General features: G+C 38.9%; 1 protein-coding gene and 1 pseudogene across 1 annotated transcript in view; both read left to right on the forward strand.

Annotated features, from left to right (window-relative positions):
- PLOD2 (procollagen-lysine,2-oxoglutarate 5-dioxygenase 2) overlaps nt 1-24,351 on the forward strand; it is a 107,426-nt gene that overhangs the window by 20,790 nt on the left and 62,285 nt on the right. The window contains 2 exon segments of the mRNA XM_036755999.1: nt 13,371-13,462; nt 20,640-20,776. Of these exon segments, the coding sequence (XP_036611894.1) occupies nt 13,371-13,462; nt 20,640-20,776 (229 nt within the window).
- On the forward strand, nt 2,932-3,316 carry LOC118847500 (annotated as a pseudogene).

The following is a 24,351-nucleotide window of genomic DNA, read 5'->3' on the forward strand; positions in this document are numbered from 1 at the left end:
CCATAGTGAGTAGCTACTTCTAAAAAGGAGTATTTCCATGACAGACCAATTAAACTGGAATTGACTCCTTGGACTCATCTTGTACTTTCTTATTCCCAGGCTGCCCTGTACCTAATAGATCTTGGCACAGCTGACTGGCATCTCTAGTGGCATATCTAGTGATCTCAACCAGTTCAAACAAAATTAACTGAGAACTAGAAAGTAAGTTAAAAAACTGAAGCTTTTGAGCTTCCCAATTTGGATATCATGAAATCTAAAGGAGAGTTTATCAAGTTCTCCTCCCCTACCAACCCTTGGGTTTGGACACTATTTTAATCTATTTGTTTTTAGTAGTTTAAAAGTTAGAAGATAAGATAAAGCAGGGACATTGACAGTAGTTCCTGAAAACTAACTAGCTGACAATGTGCAAAGATACTATTTAAATTGGTATAAGAAGTTTAAAGAAGATGGCTGGTTTGGATTGTTTTGTGTAAAGGCCTCAATATATCCCAGCAGCCAGAGGCAGGTAGAACTATGGGGAAAGAGCTTTGAATTTAGAATCAGACATCATGGATGTGAATTCTCCCAAATTATCTGCTTTCACTTTTGCAGGCCATTGTTTTCTCACCTGCAGAAAGAAGGGCTTAGGTAAGACCAGAAGTGTCAAACACTCGGTAAGCCTTGTGGCTGCGATGCTCCAGAGTTCTGCCCAACCAGATTCAAATGTAATTGGGAAATACAGTAGACAAGTTAATAATTGTTTTTTTTTTAAATCAATATGCAATTTGCTGGGATCCTCGTGTATGTGCTTCTATTTGAGTTTGACACCACTGAATTAAATGACCTCTAAAATCTTGTCTAGCCCTAAATCCATGTTCATAACCATTACCATGAGCTTTGAAGGAAAGGAAGGAAAAGAATCAAAGATAATATCAAGTATTCATTCAAGGTGACATCTTCTTTATCCACAGATGTTTTCACTTTACCTTCTTTGTTTTCCAAGTTGAACTGGCTTTTCTGATACAATGGTGAAGCAATTGGAACAGGGAGCTAATCACTAACAGAGATACCATCAATAGACATAATACAGTCTCTCACCTCATCAATCAAAAAGCAATTTATTAAGCACTTATTATGTGCAGAGTAGAGGGGCGGTAGGTGATTCATTGGCTGGAGCAATAGAACAGGCCTGGAGTCAGGAAGATCTGAGTTCAAATATGGCCTCAGACACTTACTAGCTGTGTGACTCTGAGCAAGTCACAACTCCTATTTGCCTCAGTTCCTCATCTTTAAAATAGGAATACACTGGAGAAGGAAATGGCAAACCGCTCCAGTATCTTTGCCTGGAAAACCCCATGGACAAAGTCCATGAGATCAGGTAGACTCAGATAAAAGTGAATGACCGAAACCTAGGTAATGATGATAGATACTGGGAAAACAAAAGCAGAGCCAAAATAATTCCTTTCGTCAAAGAGCTTGTAAACTATCTTGGGAAATAACACATACCCATTTAAGTAAACACAAAGCCTATCAAAGGTAAATTCAAATTAAGTTGGGGGTAGTGACTTTAATAGTTAGAAGGTTCAGGAAATGTCTCCTTTAGAGGTAACCCTTGAGCTGAGCTTGGAAGGGAGTTAAGGATTTATTCTGAGGAGGGGAGGGGAAGAGAAATACATGATAGGCATGGAAATACCCTGTGCAAAAGCCCAGAAATGGGAGGTGGGCTGTTGTGTGTGATGGACCATAGAGTATATAGGGGAAAGGTATGCTGGAGCCAAGTTACATTTGGCTTGCAATGCCAAGCAGAGGCATTCATATTTAACCCACAGAGGAGAATGTATCCAGTTGAGGTGGGTAGTCAGCAATCTTATATACTGTAGAAAGGTATGAGGACTAAAGAAATCATTAGTTTGGCAATCGAAAAATTGTTGGGAACTTTGCATAGAGCCCATTCATTTGAGGTGTGAAGTAAGAATTCAGGGAGGTGAGAAAAGAGTGAAAGGAAGAGTCTAGATGACAAAACACAAAGTGTTGACAGTTTTTTGTTTGTTTACTTTTTTTTTTTTTAGCTATTTGGCTGGGAAATGGAAGGGGGAATGATAGGATCAAATGAAAGGATTGTTAATTTTTTGTTTGTTTGTTTAAGGATAGGGAAAGCCTAGGCTTGTCTCTTGGATCTTGCAGCCTAGGAGTAGAATAAGACTCTTAAAGGAGATACCAGTAATATGCAATATTACATCATCAGTGCATTAGAATAGTCAACAGTTTTTCCCCCCCTCCTTTTGTATTAACCCTTTTCCCTTTCTCTGAAATAAGGATGGTGTAAGTGGTGGAGTACTGGTTTGAGATTTGGAATAAATAGGAAGTCTTATACTGTACTTTGTAAATTTTGGTGGGGGTGGGGCAGGGGGAACACCTAAGTGCAAAATGAGGGAATTATGGTTCAATAGAAGTTCATCTGAAGCAAAAGATCTCAGGATTTCAGTGGACTGATGGCTCAAAATAAGTCAACAATACGAATGATCACTAAAGCGGATGCAAATTTAGGCTGAATTTAAAGGCACAGTGTCTTTCAGGACTGAGAAGAGAATCACTCCTTTTCGCCCTGCCAGATCATCGTATTCAGTTGTTGTTACCACGTTTTAGGGAGGATATAAAAATGGAGATGTTTATCCTTAGAAGATAATGATGGTAGGAGTGATATGACAGGTGCTTTCAAGTATTGGATGTTCTGTCATGTGGAAGATGGATTAGGTTTGTTTTTCCTGGTCTCAGAATGCAAGAACTTGGCACACTGAATGGAAGTTTAAATGAGGGAACATAAATAAGGTAACAACAAACTCCCATCACAACCTATCACCAATCATAAACTAGCAGTAACACCCTTTCTAATAATCAAAGCTATTAAAAAGTCAAATGAGCCTTCTGCTGTGGCTGCCTTTGGGGCTACGCGCCGCAGCCATGGCCATCCGATACCCCATGGCCGTGGGCCTCAACAAGGGCCACAAAGTTACCAAAAACGTTTCGAAGCCGGGACACTGCCGCTGCCGTGGGCGCTTGACCAAACACACCAAGTTTGTGAGAGATATGATCCGGAAGTGTGTGGATTTGCCCCTTATGAGAGGCGTGCCATGGAATTGTTAAAGGTCTCTAAGGATAAGAGAGCCCTTAAGTTCATCAAAAAAAGGGTGGGAACTCACATCCGGGCCAAGAGGAAGAGAGAGGAGCTCAGCAACGTCCTAGCTGCCATGAGGAAGGCTGCTGCCAAGAAGGACTAAACTGGACCCTGCCAATCTTTCCCACTTACCCAATAAAGATTTGACAAATAAAAAAAAAATGTCAAATGAGCCTCATAGATAGTGAAGGAAGTCTTCAAATAAAGTCTGGATGTCTACTTGCTACGTGTATTATGGAGAATAGTCTCATGAAGGTAAAGGTTGGACTAAGGTTTTTTATAATTCTGAGATTCTGTGTTATATGTTCCTTTCTCACCTTTGATACTTAATGGTTGATTGGCCTTGGTCAAGTCCCTTCAACTCTTTGTGGCTCAGTTTCCTCATTTGTAAAATGAGAGGGTTGCACTAGATAACCTCTAAGAATCTTTACATGTCTAAACTGTATTAACGTTGCACTTTCTTAGATTTATTAAAGAAGATCATCTTTGCAGTTCCACAGGGTAAGTGTGTAGTGTGGTGTGGTGGTAATTATAAACCTGAAAAATAAAGTGGGAAAACTTTAGGATATTGAGAAGACTGGACTGAAGGGAAGCATATGAACATGGTTCATATAACGGTTGGTAGTCTAGAAGAAGTCGGTAAAGCAGGAGACCGAGAAAGCCAAACTGAAGGGCCATGTAGGACTGTGGTCCAGATAATAGTCAGGAGGCTAGAAGTCAGTCAAGTCAAGGTAAACAAAATCAAGCATGGTGAGCCAAAGCAAGGCTTGGCCACCATGAAGTCTGGGTGTTAAGCCAATGGTGATCTTGGAAACAGGCATACTTAGACTCCAGTAACCTGGGACAAAGTTTCAGACAATTTGACCTAAGTGCCAGGTCACCCCTCTTTGACCTGTTGGGGGCTATATAACTGCTCCACTCCTTTGGGGATCTTGATGCACCCATTCTTTGCCATGTCCAGGATTTGATGCCAAACTACCTCTTTTAAAACAACCTCAGCCAGACATTTTTCTTCAGGTTGCATGTTTCTTTCCAGAAACCCTTTTCTTTAAGCAAGAGGATTAGAAATATTATCATCTGAGTTTTCAAATCACAGATGCCTTTTGGGTGTGAGAGTAAGCAATATTGTTTGTGCCTACTTGGATGAGAGCCATCAGACTGTAGTTACCGGGTCAGAGTAATCTCAACAAACTCTCAATTACATCTTGAATACAGATTTCTGGCATACAGTATGTGTTCCCTGACGCAGCATCTGGACAGCAGCTGGATTACTATGGCCCACTCAGAGAACTGTTGATTATAACTATTTCCTTTTTCTTTCTGAAAGTTTCTGTCTCTGATCACTTGGAATCCATAGTGTAAAATTCCTCTGCTTATAGCAGAGGAAGGTCTTCCCTTTGTTATTAAAATGGAATGCTTGGTCGTGGAGCCTTATGAGAATAGGGTTGAATGGTACCTTACAGTCATGTAACCTCCCATCCAGTGCTGAAGCAAGCCGTATATGATTCCTGATCGCTTTTCATCTAGCTTGCACTTGACTGAATCCACCATCTCACAAAACAAACTATTACATTTTTTTTTTCCTCTGGAAGGTTTTGCTCTTCTAATAATGAAGAGTCCAAATTCTTTCCTTTTGCAATGTCTATCCCTCGGTACTAGCTGCACTCTAGAGACTGTTAGTAAGTCAGTTAACCTATGCAGAGCCTATTTCATCCTGTGCAAGAGGAGAATCCACAAATGCTCTCTGCTTTACGGGGTTATTGTGAGGATCCAATACAATAATGTGTGCAAGGCATTTTGTAAACCTTAAAGTGCCACATAAATGCCAGCTATTATTTTGTTATTATTTTTGCTGTTCTTACTATTACTCTCTGAAAGGAATCACAACATAGATTTAATTTTTCATCAATATGATAGCTCTTCAAATATGAGGACTGCTGTAACATGCCCCGCTTCTTCCTGTCTTGTCCTGCCTAAACAGTTATTTTCAGTGGTGGTCTATTGAATGATAGAATTTCTTTACCAACCTGGTCATTCCCCTTTGGATAGATTTATCCTTGGATTATGACATCCATGAATTCATACACTATTATATATGTGGGCTGGTCAGTTCGGAGCATATTAGTACTTACATGTCCCTTAGTCCAGATGCAAATGCCTTGTATCTTTTGGATAGCTGCCTTACGTGTTTGGATGATGCTGAACTTAAATTCATGTAAAATCCATAGGTTTTTTTTCATATAACCTATTGTTGTCTTGTATTCCCTATGCTGTTCACATACTGTTGACTTTTTGACACTGTTTAAAAACTACATTTATTCCCACTAAAGTTCATTTGTTAGCTCTTGTCCTTTGTGTTATTGGAAAGAGGATTAGAACATTGAGTGCTTCTAGACCATGGACCATCAGCCAGTGTTCTTTCCCTTTTTATCTACTGAGTGGTAGCTTTCTGGAAGTTGTCCATTAGGCAACATCAATCACACTCTTGCGTTGTTTCTTACCTTCAGGAACCTACTGCTTGTAGCTTTTCATGGCTCTACTTGGTCCAGAATTCAAGGGTCTCAGGCTTCCATGCTAACATGGATGAAGATTTTCTGGAAACATTAGAGGTTGGGAGCATTTCTGTATTTTGAAGCCTTTTTTGTAGTTTTTCTCTTTCTTTGCAGTGAACTTTCCCATGAATCTTTTGCTGTCTCCCTCCCATCTCTTTTTTAGTCTCTATCCTTGTCTGAGTTTCAGCCTAGATTGCTTTTGAGTAATTCATGCCTTGAGTTTTCCTCAATCATTTCACAACATAAAATTTATTCTTTCGACACCCACATTATATGCTAGCCTCTGTCGTTGTCTGAGTTTCAGACTAGATTGCTTTTGAGTAATTCATGTCTTGAATTTTTCTCAGTCATTTCACAACATAAAATTTATTCTTTTGCCATTCAGATTATACGGCACTAGTTCATTTGCTTCAATGTTTGGGTGACTCATTAATTAGGAAAGCAGTAAGATGAATGAACAAATACTTAGACGGTCTGGGTTTTAATCTTCATTCTATCATCCCCTCTCTGGCCTTTAGTTTTCATTTCTTTAAAATGTGAGGATTGAAATAGGTGATCTCTAAGGTTACTAATAGCTTTAAAATTCAATTTATTTTTCCTAAATTTTGTCTAGGGAGCTTCCAATGAAGAAATTCCTTTTGCCAGTACAGATTGTACATATCGGTGAAATCACAGGTTTGCCCCTCTAGCTCCCCCCCCCCCCCCCCCACCAAATCAGTCCATCAGAGGATGTGTTTATTACCTGGCTTTTCCAGAGCATTGCATACTTTTTCTTTGAAGTCTGCCATATGAGCTCCTCAGTTTATTGTATTTCCTCTTTCACTAGACATGTCAGTGTGTTCCCTCAGCTTCTCTTTTGCTAGAACCCCAGGTGAACCTGCTGCTTGGTCCTAGCCCCATTCCTTCTCAGAATCTCAGAGCTGGAAGGCATAGAGAGTCCATACGATCTAATCTATACTTGAAAAAGTATTTCTGTAACTTACTTAGTGCTTTTCCAGGTTTTGTTTGAAGACTCTGTGTGCATACGTGCGTGTGCGTGCGTGCGTGTGCGTGCGTGTGCATGTGTGTGTGTGTGTGTGTGTGTGTGTGTGTACACGTTTTTTGAAGGGTTGAAGGGCATGAGGGGAACCTTTCTTATTTCACTTACATTATTCCAAATTGTAAAAATCCAGATTTCTTTTTTTCCTTTTTTCTTTTCTTTTTTTTTAAGGACTACTATCCATTTCAGTGTGGCAGAACCAAGGGCAGCTATATCAGCACGCAAATACTTAAAGAAGTGGTTCTAATTGTTAGGAAGTTTTACTCATTTCACTCCTACCTCTCTTCTTTCATTTCCATTTCATTGGTGCAGGGAGCGCCTGTAAGGTACATTCTTTACCGCTGCAAATTTATGCCTTTTCTGCACTTATAGCATTAGATTGTTGCCTGGGACCCTCAGAGGTAAAAAGTAACTTGCCAAGGGACACAGGAAAAAAGTATGTGGCAAAGGCAAGATTTGAACCCAGGTGTTCTTGACTTGGGGGCCGTGATTCCACAGTGACTTCCTTGAAATCGAGTAATTGATTGAGCCAACCCATCACCAAGCCATCCAAGGCAAAGCTGCTTCATAGGAGACATAAAATCACAGCCATTCTATACCTAAAGTCCATTGGGGTTTCTAGACTTGTTCTCCCATTGTCTCCAATAGGAAATCCATAGAATGTGTTGTTGTTGTTTGGGGTTTTCTTGGCAAAGATACCACAGTGATTTGTCATTTCCTTCTCCAGCTCATTTTTCAGATGGGAAACTGAGGCAAACAGGATCAAGTGACTTGCCCAGGGTCACCCAGCTACAAAGTATCCGAGGCCAGATTTGAATTCAGGAAGACGAGTCTTCCTGATTTCCAGTCCAGTATTCTATCCACCGTACCACAAATACAGAAAACATATATGAAGCATGTAGGAATAGGGACTGTTCTGAAATTTCTACCTGGGCATGTGCTTAGCAATTTATAGGCTGAGAGAGTTACTTAGAATAATAGGGAGGCTAAGGGTCTTGTCTGGGGTCACACATTAAGTGCAGGTCAGAAGTGAGACTGGAACCCAGGTGGTCCTGGCTCCTGTGCCAGCTTTCTACTGCATCATGCTGCTTTTTCACCTTTTTAATAACAAGCCTAAATTTATCTCTCTTGACTTCCCCTGCTTGTCCCTAATTGAATAAATGAATGAATGAATAGCATTTATTAAGAGATTATCATAGTCAAAGGAATGGGCGAAGCATAGTCCCTATCCTTAGGAATCTTATATTCTAATGGAGAAGACCTATGAGAGTGGTAGCCAAAGAAGACACTTAATTCCTGGGAAGTCATAAAGGTGATGAGGGGATACTAAGATGGTCCTTTGTTAGGATCCTTCCTGCTCACCCGGAAAGATGTTCAAAGTGGGAGAAGGGCTGGAGACTCATCAGCCAGGTGGTAAATGTAGGGTGTACAATGAAGATACAGCATCTCACAGAGAGCATAGAGCTCTATGGCTTAGCTCCTCCCAGGCATAGTTTTTGGTGGTCTTTTTCTGTGCTCCGCAGCTAAGCCAAAAAAATCTAAACCTTCTTTCCCACAAGAGCCCTTCAAATGCTTGGTAACAATTTTGTCACCCTTCCCTGAGAGGTTTCCTTGTTCTTTATAGCTGACTCAAGATGTATGGGAAGTGGGACAATCCAGTAAAAGGGGCAGATGGAGAATGCTGTCTTCAGGCCTCACCTGCATCATTAAACTAAAAACTCCTCGAGAGCAGAGGCCATGTTTTATTTTAGCTTTGTATCTCTCAGCATAGTGTTCTGTACATTCTGTGTGCTTGATATATGTTTGTTTTATTTGTAGTGTGGTCATATTCTATGGATTTCCTGTTAAAGACAATGGGGGAAAAGTCTAGAAACCCCCATGATCTAGAATGGCTGTGCTTCTATGTTTCCCTATGAAGCAGCATCGCTCTAGATGGCTTAGTGATGGGTTGCGTCAATCAATAATCAAACATTTACTAGGTACTTCCTGTATGTCAGGCACCATGCTAAGCACCAGGGATACAAAAGAGGCAAAAGTTAGTCCCTGCTCTCAAGGATCTTACAATCTAATGGGGGAGAGTAGCATCCATCTCAGGAACCCAGTCAGAGCCACCCCTAGTGCTCAGGGTTGGGGGTGCCCCTGGGGGAGAGGGCATGTATACCAAATGTGTACCAAACAAGCCATACGTAGGAAAAAATAGGATATAATTAATAGAGGGAAAGCTCTAGAATTAAGAATGTGAATTAAGAGGGGTTGGGAAAGGCTTCCTGTAAAAGATGGGATTTTAGTTGGGACTTAAAGGAAGCCTGGGAAGTCAGCAGGTGGAATTAATGAGGAAAAGAATTCCAGGCATGGAGGATAGTCAGAAAAAATGCCTGGAGCTGTGAGATGGATCCTCTTTTTCATAGAACAGCCAGGAGGCCAGAGTCACTGAATTGAAGAATACAGGTTGGGGAGGAAGGTATAAGAACATAGGAAAGGTGGGAGGGCACCAGGTTATGAAGGGCTTTGAATGCCAAATGGAGCACTTTGTTTTTTATCCCACAGGGAGCCACTGAAATCTATTTAGTGCTTCAGCAATGGACATCCTTGTACTAAAGAGTCTGAGTTTAGGAGTCTGAACTGGCTTCCCTGACACACTCTGGAGATAGAAGTGTCAGAATAGCTGGCCTAGCAGAAATTCAGTGTACAGAAAAAGGGAGATGATAATCCTGCTTTACCCATTCCTGTTAAGACAACATTTGTAGTGGCATGTTCATTCCTAGAAACAGTATTAAAGATCTGGGCTGTGTGTGGGGCTGGGGGGAGGGGTTGAAAAGTATGGACATTTTCACATGAAGAACAGTTGAACCAATTGGGCATATTCAGCCTAAAGAAGAGACAATTTAGTGGAGACACAGTAGTCTTCAAATATATGCTGAATTATAATTTGGAAGACAGATCAGACTTATTGAACCAGTCTTCCTGGTCATGCAGATTTATTATGTCCCTTGCGTTACTCGTAAAAACCTAGATGGATCTTTTTTATTTTTTATTTTTATATTTTAGGACTGCTATCTATTTCAGTGTGGCAGAACTAAGGACAGCTGTATTAGCAGGCAAATACTTAAAGGAGAAGTGGTTCATTAAAAATTCTTATTGGATTTCACGTAGGTCATTCTGATACCACTTTGACTGTCAAAGACATAAAAGGATTGGCAAAAAAAAATCTCATTTCTTTGTTATGATTTGATTTTGACAACAGAACTAGACTAACTACTGGATCCTGCATACATGCCAGCAGTTGTTTTGCTTTTGAAAAACCTTGAATTTTATTAGATTTGTTATGCTACCAAAAAGGGCAACTAGGTGGCATAGTGCATAGAGCACAGGACCTGGAGTCAGGAGAGATTTGAGTTCAAATCTGGCCTCAGACACTTACTAGCTGTATGATCCTAGGCAAGCCAGTCAACCCTGCTTGCCGCAGTTTCCACATCTGTAAAATGAGCTGGAGAAGGAAATGACAAATCACTCCAGTATCTTTGCCAAGAAAAGGGTTAAGTGACTTGCCCAGAGTCCCACAGCTATTTGAAGGGAGGAAAACATTCCTATCTTTGCATGGAGCTAAGTTTTTACATTATTTGTTTTCTTTCTATATGACTCATGTTGGAAGGTTAGAGTAAGATTTTACATTATATGAAATTATAGCTCCTGGAAATGATTTGTGTTTTCTTCACCTAATTGGAGTGAGGTAGGTATTATCTAAGGACAGGGTCAGAGACTTGTTAATTTAGACTCTTGCTTTGGGGAAAAAAAGGTTATGAACTAGATTTCCTAGTAGGTTAAATATTACGTCTGCCACGGTTTTTCCTTCAGATAATATGCAAAGTTGGGAATTTCATTTCATGTTATAATAAAGAAGCTGAATAGCTATGTAAATGAAAGCAGATGACATTGTATAGTATAATAATAGCCTTCATAAAAATGCTTGTTTTTTTCCTAAGAATCATGTCTATCTATCGGTTTACAAAAAAAGAGCAAGACCCCTAATTGCAGTAGAATTCTAGACACTCTGTCAGAGTAACTTAGTTTTTTTTCTTTGCCTTCTGAGTCATTCAATTGGGTAATATCGTCTAGCCAACATTGCTGTCTGTCTTAGTTATGACGAAATCTTTAATGTCAACCTTATACTGCAAATGGTAGGTGTAAAAATGTGTCTGCTCAGTGTCTGTGGTTACAACTAATTCCCAAGAATTAGGAAATTTTCAATAAGAGATTCATCTAGCTCTGAAATATAATCTGCATTTATAGGGTGGAAATTTTCAGTGCCAGACTTTCCAATCAAAACAATATGCTACTTTTGCTAGAGAAAATACAGTTTTATTCATCCTGAAATATATAGTTAATTTATGAAGAAAAATCAATTAGTACTCATTAAATTCAACAAAGTTCTGAACTGTATTGTTTTAGAGTAGTGTTCATATGAAAATATTACTCTAGAATATTTCCCTTGACCATGAATATATGAAGAAAATAGAAATTTTCTTTTAAGTTTTTTTTTAATTTGCAATTCTCTGAAATGGTTCAGTGGAAAAAAAATACAGATTTTTTTCACTGAAATTTCGAGTGGAAAATGTAGTAATCATATTTTGGAAGGAAACTGTTTTTGTCATATTCTATTAATATTACTTGGATGTTTGAGTCACTTTTATTTTCTTATACTTTCAGTATATATGAAAGACCAAATAGCAAAATCTATTTTAAAGTGGATATAGTATTATCTTTAAAATATGTGTATATAGGTAAAGATAGTATACCTTAGTGGATAGATTCTTTTACCTGGAACCAAGAAGATATGGGTCAGATCCTTCCTGTCACACTTACCATAGGTGTGTAAACTGGGGAATTCACTGTCTATCTCAGACAACTCCCTAGAACTCACCCTTCAAGTCATTCATTAATATGCACTTTGGCTATACCTTGGTGAAGAGATGAAGATGGTTCTTGTAGGAGAGTTGACAAAATAATGACAAAACCACAGGATTTTTGCATGTTAAGGTGAGTGTGTGTGTGTGTGTGTGTTTGTGTGTTTGTATGTGTGTATGTGTGTTTACACGTATGGGATAATTAGGAATTCTTGAACCTGGGGCAAATTCAGATAAGGAGGTAGTGGAGGTAGTATCACTGGGATGTTTCTCCTGGGGCTAGCAGGCCAAGGGACATGGTTTAGTTACAGTTCCGTTTGTGTAGGTGTGGATACATGTGGTCTGGGATTTTAGGTATGGAAACCCATTTTACCAATCTAGATCTTAACCTACTAATGACTTAATACATAACTCCTAGGGTATTAGTAGCCTGGGACCTTTGAAAGTTAGGTGGCTTGAAGTCATCACATGTTGTAGTCTTTCCATACAAAATACACACACACACACACACACACACACACACACATATATATGTATATATATATATATATGTATATATATATATATATATATACACACACACACACACATATACACACACACACATACATTTGTGGAATATATGGATCTGGGCATCTGTATATGGATTATTCCTCAATTCCTTTGGTCCCAAGCTGATATGATTTCACAAACTTATTTCACAAACTATTTCTTAAGCACCTACTGTATGCATGGCATTTTGCTAAAAACAATCCACTTCCTCAAGACTTTTGCGTTGTAGAGGATATAGCTTCTAGCTAGGTGAGTAAATCCAATGTAATTTGAGGAGGGTGAGAGCACCAACAAGTAGAGGAGTCATGAAAGGGTTCTTTAAATAGATAAAGAGGGAGTTGATCCTGGAAAGAAGCTTGGGATTCTAAGATTTTAGGCACCAAAGAGAGCCAACCAAAAGCCTGCAGGCAGGAGACATTACTGACTTCAGAGAACAGTAAGTAGATAAGATTGGCTGGAAGAAAGAGGAATTTGAAGGAATGGAAGAATGTCAATAGGTGGAGATGACCGGGAATGGTGGAAGGGGTTTTCTTTCTAGAATAGGGTGGTGTACAACAAGGCACAGAGGGAAGAGGAGGGGACAACACAAAATTGGGAAACAAAGAATGTTATGTGACAGTTACATAATAGGAATATAGTTAATTTAGAGTATACTAATTACTTAAATATTTTCTGAGCATGTCTGTGTTAGCAGAGGGAATTTGCTTTGAGCATACACTGGGCTCCAGGACTCGTTGATACACATTTTATGTCTCATGCATAGGTAGGCAAGCAACTGATGGTTTAGTTGCTGTCTGGTGTTGGTGACATCAGTTTTAGAGTGGCCTGTGTGTGGACTGAACTAAAACTAAGAAGACTTTTCACTTAAAGTTCACCGATGTTACAATTTTCCCCCTTAATCTTATCTTCTTCTATTAAAATGTTTTTTGTATTAGTATGTATTTTGCCAAAGTAACAAAATTAAATTAAACTGTTATTAACAGTTAGCATTTTGTTCACAGCACATTTTCCACTTTTAACACTGACCTTTGTCCTAGTCTGATTCATAATCCATGGTACTTTGATGACTCCAATGTGATCTATAGTCATTTGTAATGAACAGTGAAATAAATGCATTTAGTTTAGCAGCTCACTACCCCTTCTGATGATGTTTTCTTCTATATTCGCAGATAAATTATTAGTCATAACTGTAGCAACCAAAGAAACCGATGGATATCATCGATTTATGCAAGCAGCCAAGTACTTCAATTATACTGTGAAGGTAATGTATCACCTTTAAATTTATGGGAAATGTTGGAAAATGTGCCTCTAAGATTAAAATAACTAGGAACCAAAGAAAACAATCAAGCGTTAGTTGTTATTGGTTAATGTATAATTTTTAAAAATAATCTTGAGGTGCCTAGTAGAGAACCTTGTGTGCAGTAACAGCTTAATAAATATTCAATGAGAAACTAGGGCTTTACCATTTGGAGGTTTTATTTGAAATCATTTCTCATACCTACAGTGCTTTCCAGTTTTTCTTCTTTCAAGAGTGCCTTTCTTGGATGTTGCTTGATTTCTCTGACATCAACCTGCCCCAAAATTTAGTACTTCCCCTTTCTTTTTCAGCTTCCTTTTGTAATGTTGTCTTCCTCCATTGGATTGTAAGTTCCTTGAGGGCTGAGACTGTCTTTTTTTGTATTTGTATCCCCAGGATTTAGCATAGTGTCTGGCACATTTTTGATAAGCAGTTTCAGTCGAGTCCAACTCTCCATGACCCCGTTTGAGGTTTTCTTGGCAGAGATTCTGGAGTGGTTTGTCATTTCTTTCTCCACCTCATTTGACAGTTCAGGAAACTGAGGCAAACAGGATTAAGTGACTTGCCCAAGGTCACAGAGCTAGTAAGTGTCTGAGGCCAGATTTTGTACTCAGGTTCTCCTAACTCCAGAGCCAGCACTCTATCTGCTCTGCCACCTAGCTGAGGTGTTTATTGGCTATTGACTATAGTTTAGAATTGAGAACATAATTGCAAGGGAAATTATGCCTTTGATATTGTATTTTTAAGGTCTTATTATTATTTTGTTGTGAATGAGCTTTAAAAAGTCATTTGTGAGGAATCATGTATTTAAAAGTATTTATAAGTAAAAGATACTTGTGTATATGTGCACATGTATATTTGTATATGTATTTATCTGCATACATATATGTATATATGTGATATATAGATCATCAATATATATTTATATGTGATATATCTGATATATCTATATCTATCTATATATCCTATCTATATCTATAAATCTATCTATAAATCTATCTATATTTATATCTATCTCTGTCTCCATATATCTGCCTATATTTATAGCTATCTAAATCTATATCTATATCGATAGATAGATATGATTGATAGGGACTGAACCTGTAATTTTACTGGCATAGGGAACTCCTAGGTTAGGGAAACTCCACAAGGGCAGGTCATCACTTTCTCTGCAGTTTAGAGTCTTAGAGAAAGCTGCCTCAGGCTCTGGGGGTTTAAGTGATTTGTCCAAGGTCATATGACCAGTATGTATTAAAGATGCGTGAGGCCGGTGACTTTGCACAGCCTTCCTTCGCTTAAATCCAATTCACTTGCATGTCCTGGCATCACCTCCCTGATGTCATGGTCCTCTTTGAGAACAAAGGACCAACAACAACAAGGACTGGACTTGAACCCAGGTCTTAAAGCAAGCTTTCTATCCACTATTCTCCATACCTTCTCGACATGTCTGTATGTGTATTAGTGGGCAGCTAAGTGGTACAGGGAAGCTAGGTGGTACAGAGGATGGAGTACTGGGCCTGGAGTCAGGTAGACCTGAGTTCAAATCCAGCCTCTGACATTTACTATCTGTGTGACCCTGGGAAAATAACTTAACCTTCTTTGCCTCAGTTTCTTCATCTGTAAAATGAGATAGAGAAGGAAATGGCAAAGCACTCCAGTATCTTAGCCAAAAAACTCCTAAGTGGGGTTCTGAGGAATTGGACACAACTGAAATGACTGAACAAAATATTTATATACATACACAGATTATAATGTTAGGTACTTCCCACTTGTAATCTGATACATTCTCTCTAGACTAAAGCAAGTATTTGTAAATGTTTAGGGCCCCAGCTTCAAATTTTTACATTTTCTGCCCTAAATTTCCTCAGTTCTTTTAAGATAATGATATAGGTTCTCCAAGGCTAATGATTTAGACTCTCAGGATCCCCTTCCTTCCCATAGCCATGGTTTCTCCTCCTAAGCTGGTTCTTTTTTTTAATTTAAATTTATTTATTTAATATATTTGGTTTTCAGCATTGATTTTCACAACAGTTTGAATTACAAATTTTCTCCCCATTTCTACCCTCCCCCCCACTCCAAGATGGCTTATATTCTGGTTGCCCTGTTCCCCAGTCAGCCCTCCCCTCTATCACCCCCCTCCCGTCTCATCCCCTTTTCCCTTCCTTTCTTGTAGGGCAAGATAAATTTCTACGCCCCATTGCCTGTGTATCTTATTTTTTAGTTGCATACAAAAAGTTTTTTTGTTTTTGAACATCTGATTTTAAAACTTTGAGTTCCAAATTCTCTCCCCTCTTCCCTTCCCACCCACCCTCCCTAAGAAACCGAGCAATTCAACCTAGGCCACACATGTATTATTATGTATAACCCTTCCACAATACTCATGTTGTGAAAGGCTAAATACATTTTGCTTCTTCCCAACCCATCCCGCTTTATTGAATTTTCTCCCTTGACCCTGTCCCCTTCCCAAAGTATTTGTTTTGATTACCTCCACCCCCATCTGCCCTCCCCTCCATCATCCCCCCGCCTTTTATTTTTTTTTATTTATCTTCCTCCCTCTTCTTTCCTGCGGGATAAGATACCCAACTGAGTATGTATGGTATTCCCCCTCAGGCCAAATCTGATGAGAGCAAGGTTCACTCATTCCCCCCTCACCTGCCCTCTCCCCTCCTCCCATAGAACTGCTTCCTCTTGCCACCTTTATGCGAGATAATCCACCCCATTCTATCTCTCCCTATCTCCCTCTCTCAGTATGTTGCTCTCTCATCCCTTAATTTCATTTTATTTTTTTTTAGATATCTTCCCTTCATCTTCAACTCACCCTGTGTCTGCTCTCTCTCTTTTACATATATATATAAACACATATATATATATACACACATACATACACATACATACACATACACATAGATATATACATACATACACATTCACTTATATATATACATAAACATATATGCATATTCCCTTCAACTACCCTAATACTGAGGTCTCATGAATCATACACATCATCTTTCCATGTAGGAATGTAAACAAAACAGTTCAACTTTAGTAAGTCCCTTGCAATTTCCGTTTCTTGATTACCTTTTCATGCTTCTCTTGATTCTTGTGTTTGAAAGTCAAATTTTCTATTCAGTTCTGGTCTTTTCACTGAGAAAGCTTGAAAGTCCTCTATTTTATTGAAACTCCATATTTTGCCTTGGAACATGATACTCAGTTTTGCTGGGTAGGTGATTCTAGGTTTTAATCCTAGTTCCATTGACCTCCGGAATATTGCATTCCAAGCCCTTCGATCTCTTAATGTAGAAGCTGCCAGATCTCGGGTTATTCTGATTGGGTTTCCACAATACTCAAATTGTTTCTTTCTGGCTGCTTGCAGTATTTTCTCCTTGATCTGGGAGCTCTGGAATTTGGCAACAATATTCCTAGGAGATTTCTTTTTGGGATCTATTTGCGGAGGCGATCGATGGATTCTTTCAATTTCTATTTTGCCCTGTGGCTCTAGAATATCAGGGCAGTTCTCCTTGATAATTTCTTGAAAGATGGTATCTAGGCTCTTTTTTTGACCATGGCTTTCAGGTAGTCCAATAATTTTTAAATTATCTCTCCTGGATCTATTTTCCAGGTCAGTGGTTTTTCCAAGGAGATATTTCACATTGTCTTCCATTTTTTCATTCCTTTGGTTCTGTTTTATAATATCCTGATTTCTCATAAAGTCACTAGCTTCCACTTGCTCCAGTCTAATTTTTAAAGTAGTATTTTCTTCAGTGATCTTTTGGATCTCCTTTTCCATTTGGCTAATTCTGCCTTTCAAGGCATTCTTCTCCTCATTGGCTTTTTGGAGCTCTTTTGCCATTTGAGTTAGTCTGTTTTTTAAGGTGTTGTTTTCTTCAGTGTATTTTTCAGTATTTTTTTGGGTCTCCTTTAGCAAGTCATTGAGTTGTTTTTCATGGTTTTCTCGCATCTTTCTCATTTCTCTTCCCAATTTTTCCTCTACTTCTCTAACTTTCTTTTCCAAATCCTTTTTGAGTTCTTCTATGGCCTGGGGCCAGTTCATGTTTTTCTTGGAGGCTTTTGTTGTAGGCTCTATGACTTTGTTGTCTTCTTTAGGCTGTATGTTTTGGTTTTCTTTGTCACCAAAGAAAGAATCCAAAGTCTGAGACTGAATCTGGGCACGTTTTCGCTGCCTGGCCATATTCCCAACCAACTAACTTGACCCTTGAGTTTTTCAATGGGGTATGACTGCTTGTAGACTAACGAGTTCTATGTTCTATGTTTGGGGGGGAGGTGCCAGCTCTGTCAGAGCCACACTCCTCCTTCCCCAAGGACCACCAGTCCAGACTGGGCTTAGATCTTCAGCAGGCTGTTGCACTCCTGCTCTGATCCGCCACTTAATTCCTCCCACCAGGTGGGCCTGGAGCCGGAAGTAACAACAGCTGTAGCTGCCCCACCTCCGCTGCCCCCGGGGCTAGAAGCCGATCTGTGAACTCCTTCCACTCCTGCAGCTTTTCCCACTAACCTTCTCCGCAGTCCTTGGTGTTTGTGGGTCGAGGGGTCTGGTAACTGCCGCAGCTCACATATTCAGGGCGCTAGGGCCCCCTCCGCCCGGCTTCTGGTCTGGATGGTCCACGTCGCTCAGGCTGGGCTCTGCTTTACTCTGTTCCCAGCTCCCAGCTCCCAGCTCAGTGCGGGATGGACCTCACCCAGAGACCATCCAGGCTGTCCTGGGCTGGAGCCCCGTTTCCCTCTGCTGTTCTGTGGGTTCTGCCGTTCTAGAATTGGTTCAGAGCCATTTTTTATAGGTTTTTGGAGGGACTCGGAGCTCACTCTAGTCCGTGCTTACCAGCTGCCATCTTGGCTCCGCCCCCAAGCTGGTTCTTTTAACAGTACAAACTTTCTAGCACAAAAATATCCCTCAATAACCCACCCACCCTGAAATCGCACTTTGTGTCCTTTCTTTCTTTCTTTTTAAAAAATAGTTTGTCTGCTTTGTGTGTTTCCCAATGTTATATTAGATTGGAACAACATTTTCCCTTGGGTTATACAGTATTTTAGCTGCACTGTGAGCTAAGTAGACAGACATTTGTAGGCCAGCCTGCTAACCATTTTATAACTGGTTCTTTGGGGAGATGCTTTCTGCATTCCAAACAATCTCATACAGCTAGTTGAATAATGGATGCTAGTGATATGGAGAAAGAGCACCATCCTAGGTTTCAGAAAACCTACATTCTAATTCTACTTATTCCATTAACTCAGAAGCATAGGTTAGAGATGAAAACGGCCAAAGTCAATGCCTTTGTTTTTGCTTTTGTACAGTTGTGTCCAACTTCTCATGAACCCATTTGAGGTTTTCTTGGCAAAGATATATCAGTAGTTTGCCATTTCCTTCTTCAGTTCATTTTACAGATGAGGAAACTGAGGCAAAGAGAGTTAAGTGACTTGCCCAGGGTCACACAGCTAGCAAGTATCTAAGCCTAGATTTGAACTTCCTGACTCCAGGCCTGGAGCTCTATCCACTGCACTACCAGAAGCCCAGAGAAGTTGAGGGACTTGCTCCAGTTCATATAGTTCATAAATGACTGATCTGGGAATCAAGCTCAGGTCCTCTGACTCCAAACGTGGCACTTTTTTCCATTGTATTACGTTGCTTCCCAGAATTAAAGGGAGTTACTGGTTGGGAGGAGTAGGTAATTACAAAGGAATAAGTCAAAGAAAGGGAATTTGTGGCCCAAGGATCCCACCAGACTTGGCAGTGGTGCTAATATTCACCCTAGGCTATAAATTAAGGATTTATTCAGCAGCATATACTGGAAACATTATTGGAGTGAAGGTGAAGAAAAGGAATCCTGTAGGTTAACTGCTAGTTAGAGGATGGCCAGACATACAGGGAAGGTAGAGGCTGAGTCTTTGTCCTATGAGGACCTTTGTTCCTATTATTGTTCTTCTTATGGTGCTTTTTGTTTATTTTCCCATTATTTACTAGGATCTGTCCACTGGTTCACTCATCAACTATTTATCAATCATCCAATGTATAAAATATGGTGCTTGGGAAGATACGTTAACAAATAACAGGTTTTCTGCCCTCATTTCCACTTAAAAAGTATTAGCCAGTTTAGGTTGAATTTGGAGATTTTTTTTTTCTTTTTCCTATAGGTCAGACTGTTTAGGGGCTTATTCCTCCCCTTTGCAGCAGCTGGACTTTCCCTTCTAGAGTAGAGAACTGGTCAGTTGATGAAGCTGGGGACAAACCGAGCCAGCAGGAAACATTGATTCCTTTTAGCCTAGCAATTCCCTTGAGACAATAAAATTTCATTAAGCTTTTGAAAGTTAGAGGAGGCTGTGGTTAAGATTTATAAGGACAGAAGGGTGGAATTTTGTTTGATGGCCTCAATTGTAACCTGAATGATCCATTTTAGGTCAGCAGGAAAATAGCTTAAGGCCTAAAAGTTGCTTTGCTTTTATCCAGATTCTATATCTAATTGAAGAAAGTATGGTCAATTTTTTTTTTACATTTTCTTTTTTACACTTAATTTATACCAATGTCTATCTATGGAAGAAAATAACCTTTATTTCTTTTTACTTTTAAAAGTTCTTTTTTTCCCAAATGTTTTTGGGAGCAGTCTTTAAAAAAATTAAATGTTATACTTTATAATTAACATTGAACGGCAACATGATCAACTAAATTTAGCTTGGCAAATACACATTGAAATGGCCAAAAGATCCCGATAATTTTTTTTCATCATTTCTTCTGCATTCTTAGCAAGATTTTTCATTTTTTCTATTCATACACATTTACTTTTCTTCTTAGATTGTCATAGTCTATCTGCTCCAGGCTTTGCGTTCTGTTTTCTGCACCCCATTTAGAAATCCTGAATGCATTCCCAGACATCTCTGTGTCCCTCATTTTACCTTCATTATTCTTTTTTTCTAATTGTTACATGATTATATTACAGCATTTCATTAATGTACTAATATTTAAATGAAAATGTCTTCTTGTAGCAAAACCTTCAAAGATTTATGTCAAGGAATAGAAAGTTCTTTTTTCTTTTTACTAGAATGATTGATTATATATAATTTGAGTTTCTTTTACATATGTTTTTCATTTTTGGTTGTAGTTCAGCAGTAGTGTTGATTTTGTTTACAGGTCCTTGGTAAAGGGGAAGAATGGAGAGGTGGAGACAAGGCAAACAGTATTGGTGGAGGTCAGAAAGTGAGATTACTAAAAGAAGCCATGGGAAGTTATGCTGACCAAGAAGATTTGGTTGTATTCTTTACTCAATGGTAGGAAAATCTCTATTATTTTCACCCTTCTTAATTTGTAACGCACTCAGAAAATGTGAAGATGTGGCAAGCTTGTTGATAGTTTACATTCTGGTAGTATTTGTTTTGAATTGTTATATTAGCAATTGAAAATAAAACATTTACTCAGTCTAAAAACTGTGGCCCATCATGGAGATAAAGTGTGACAGGAGCCTCCCTATGAGACATGGTATGAATTGATGCTATTTCAAATGTCTTTTCTCATTTTGCTTCAGAGATGTAGCAAAGATCTCTGGAGGCTTCTCTGCTATTGTTGAATATATGTGCTATTAGTCTTAACTGATAATCTATACCATTCACAACTGGAAAGAATGAGATCTTATTAAAAGAAAATTGAAAATAGAAGCTGGAGCAGTGGGAAGCATATCTATGCACATACGGGAGGAGAGAAATGGTACTCTCCAAGCTACCATCACCTAATTTCACTCTCTTGACCCTCTCTTGTCTTTACTGTCATCTGTAAGGCAAAAATGCTGTTATACTCTATACTCTAATAGGACTTTCTGGGGGCCAGTGGAAGGAACTATTCTCAACCTCCGTCTTCTTTCTTGGGATTTTGCAAACCTCCTTTTCCTCTATCATTGCTTAGTTCTCAGATAATTCTGTCCCAAGCAGCCTGACTGACATGCATTACATATACATGAAAGTATGTATAAAAAGAGTATTTAAGAGTATGCATGAATATATGTGTGTATATGTATGTATATATATTGAGAGAGAGGATATTAAAGAGGACATATGAATACATGCATAAATGTGTATATTCATACTGAGAACCTATTCATATGTACATATATGCAAATAAACACATATGAATATGTATGCATATATACTCTACTCTCTTCCTCTCATTCAGTTCTTAACCTGTGACTTCAGAAACAGCATCCTCCCCGCCACTCCTTCCACTTATGAACCCCTAACTCCGACTGCTTTCCACAGTAACAGTGCTCAGTGTATGATTAGAGAAAAGGAATGCCTTACATTTTTTTTATGTCATGTGGATTTTTTTTTAATTTTTATTTTTAGTTTACAACATTCGGTTCTACATAATTTTGAGTTCCAGATTTTCTTCCCTCCCTCTTCCCCTCCCTCGCTTAGACGGCATGGAATCCTATATAGCTTCCATGTATAACTTCACATTGAATTAATTTACACACTAGTCAAGTTATGGAGAAGAACTGTGATCAATGAAATGAGTCATGCGAGAGAAGAAACAGGACCAAAAAAAAAAAACCTACCCAAAAACAAAAATAAAAGAGAGACAAGGAAAAAAAAATGGGGGGGGGGCGGAAAGGCTATCATGAAGTGTGCCTGAATCTGCATTCATACTTCACAGTTCTTTCTCTGGATGTAGATAGCATTCTCCATCATGAGTCCTTTGGAGTTGTCTTTGTACCTTGTGTTGCTGAGAAGAGTGAAGTCTGTCAGGGTTGGTCTTCACAGAATTCATATATCTGTGGTTGTGTATAATGTTCTCCTGGCTCTGCTCCGCTCACTCAGCATTATGTCATGTAGGTTTTTCCAGGTTATTATGAAGTCCATATCATCCCCATTTCTTATAGCACAATAGTATTCCATTACCTTCATATACCACAGCTTGTTCAGCCATTCCCCAATTGATGGGCATCCCTTTGATTTCCAATTCTTAGCTACCACAAAAAGAGCCGCTATAAATATTTTTGTGCATATGGGTCCTTTTCCTGCTTGTGTGATTTCTTTGGGATACAACCCTAGAAGTGGTATTGCTGGGTCAAAGGGTATGAACATTTTTATAGCCCTTTGGGCGTAGTTCCAAATTACTCTCCAAAATGGCTGGATCATCTCACAACTCCACCAGCAATGTAACAATGTTCCAATTTTCCCACATCCTCTCCAGCATTTATCATTTTCCTGTTTTGTTATTTTGGCCAATCTGACAGGAGAGATGTGGTATCTAAGAGTTGTTTTGATTTGCATTTCTCTAATCAGTAGTGATTTAGAGCATTTTTTCATATGCCTATAGATATCTTTAATTTCTTCCTCTGAAAACTACCTGTTCATATCCTTTGACCATTTCTCAATTGGGGAGTGGCTTGTATTCCTATATATTTGGCTCAGTTCCCTGTATATTTTAGAAACGAGGCCTTTATCAGAGATACTAGTTGTAAAGATTTTCTCCCAATTTTCTGCTTCCCTCCTAATTTTTGTTGCATTGGGTTTTTTTTGTAGAAAAACATTTCAATTTAACATAATCAAAATTATCCATTTTGGAATGCCTTACATTTTGAAGTGAAATTGGATATAATAAAGAACTGGTGTCATCAATCTTTAAAGACACTAAAGTCACCGATAATCTCTTTCAGAGCTTCCACAAGTTTACATTTCCTTTCCTATCTTGAACTGAGTAAATCAATCTTTTCTAATAATTTTAAATAGAAATTCAGGAAATGTAAATAGATATTTCTCGTTTAATTGATTTTTAAAACATTGAATCACTACTACTTCAAACACTGTCTTATTTTATGCATACTTTTCATTATGATTTTATGGTATTTCAGTAGGACTGTGAGTGAGCCTGGGAAACACTTTATAGTATTCTTTGTTAGGAGAGATTCTCTCTGAGCTCCATATAACCAATTCACAAAGGAAGCTGTATGGCCCAGCTTTTATGTGATGGAGGCTTTGAATACGTGTGCTCTATTTATGTTGTAGATTTGTGAATATATTTATATGTAGATGCACATTGAGAGGTAGCAAGGTCTCTAGAGTAGATGATGGGCTGACTTTGGAGCTACGCTGGACAGGGTTCAGGTCCAGCCCCTGATACATATTTTCATTGTGGCCTTGAATATATGGTTTAACTGTAGGCAGCTCTCTTAAGACAGTAAGTTGACAGAGAAGTTACTGATCTGAATTGTTGGAGGGAGTTTCCATGTCAGAAATATTGAAATCAGAGATTCAGTAGGGTCTATTTATTCAGCCTCCAGTTCTCCGTGATCCAATTAGAATAGCCTTCTCTCTTTTCCTCACACTTGACGTTCCATGGCCTGTCTTTGAGACTTTTCATTAGCTGTCTGCTATGCATGGAATGTCCTCCCTCCTCATCTCTGCCTTCTACACTACTTCTCTTCTTTCATGCTGCAGCTTAAGCGCCATCTTTTACAGGGAGCCTTTCTTGATTCTTCCCCAACTACTGGCATTCTTCTTCCTCATCTCATATTTATTCTGTGTGTATGTGTGTGTACGTGTGTGTGTGTGTGTGTGTGTGTATGTGTGTGTGTGTGTACGTGTGTGTTTGTATAGGATTTGGAGTCAGGAAGACTTCAGTTCAAATCTCCCTGGGTCACTTACAAGTTCTATGTACCTGGACAAGTCTTTTAAACTCCCTTCAGCCTCAGTTTCCTAATGTGTAAAAGAAGAATCATACTAGCATCTACCTCACAGGGTTATTGTAAAGATCAAATGAGATACATGTACAACACTTAGAAAACCTTAAAAATACTACATAAATGCTATTTGTTATTAGAGTGAAATGCTATTTGTTATTAGAGTGCATG

The sequence above is a fragment of the Trichosurus vulpecula genome, chromosome 4, assembly GCF_011100635.1.
Source record: "Trichosurus vulpecula isolate mTriVul1 chromosome 4, mTriVul1.pri, whole genome shotgun sequence".
Classification (NCBI taxonomy): domain Eukaryota; kingdom Metazoa; phylum Chordata; class Mammalia; order Diprotodontia; family Phalangeridae; genus Trichosurus; species Trichosurus vulpecula.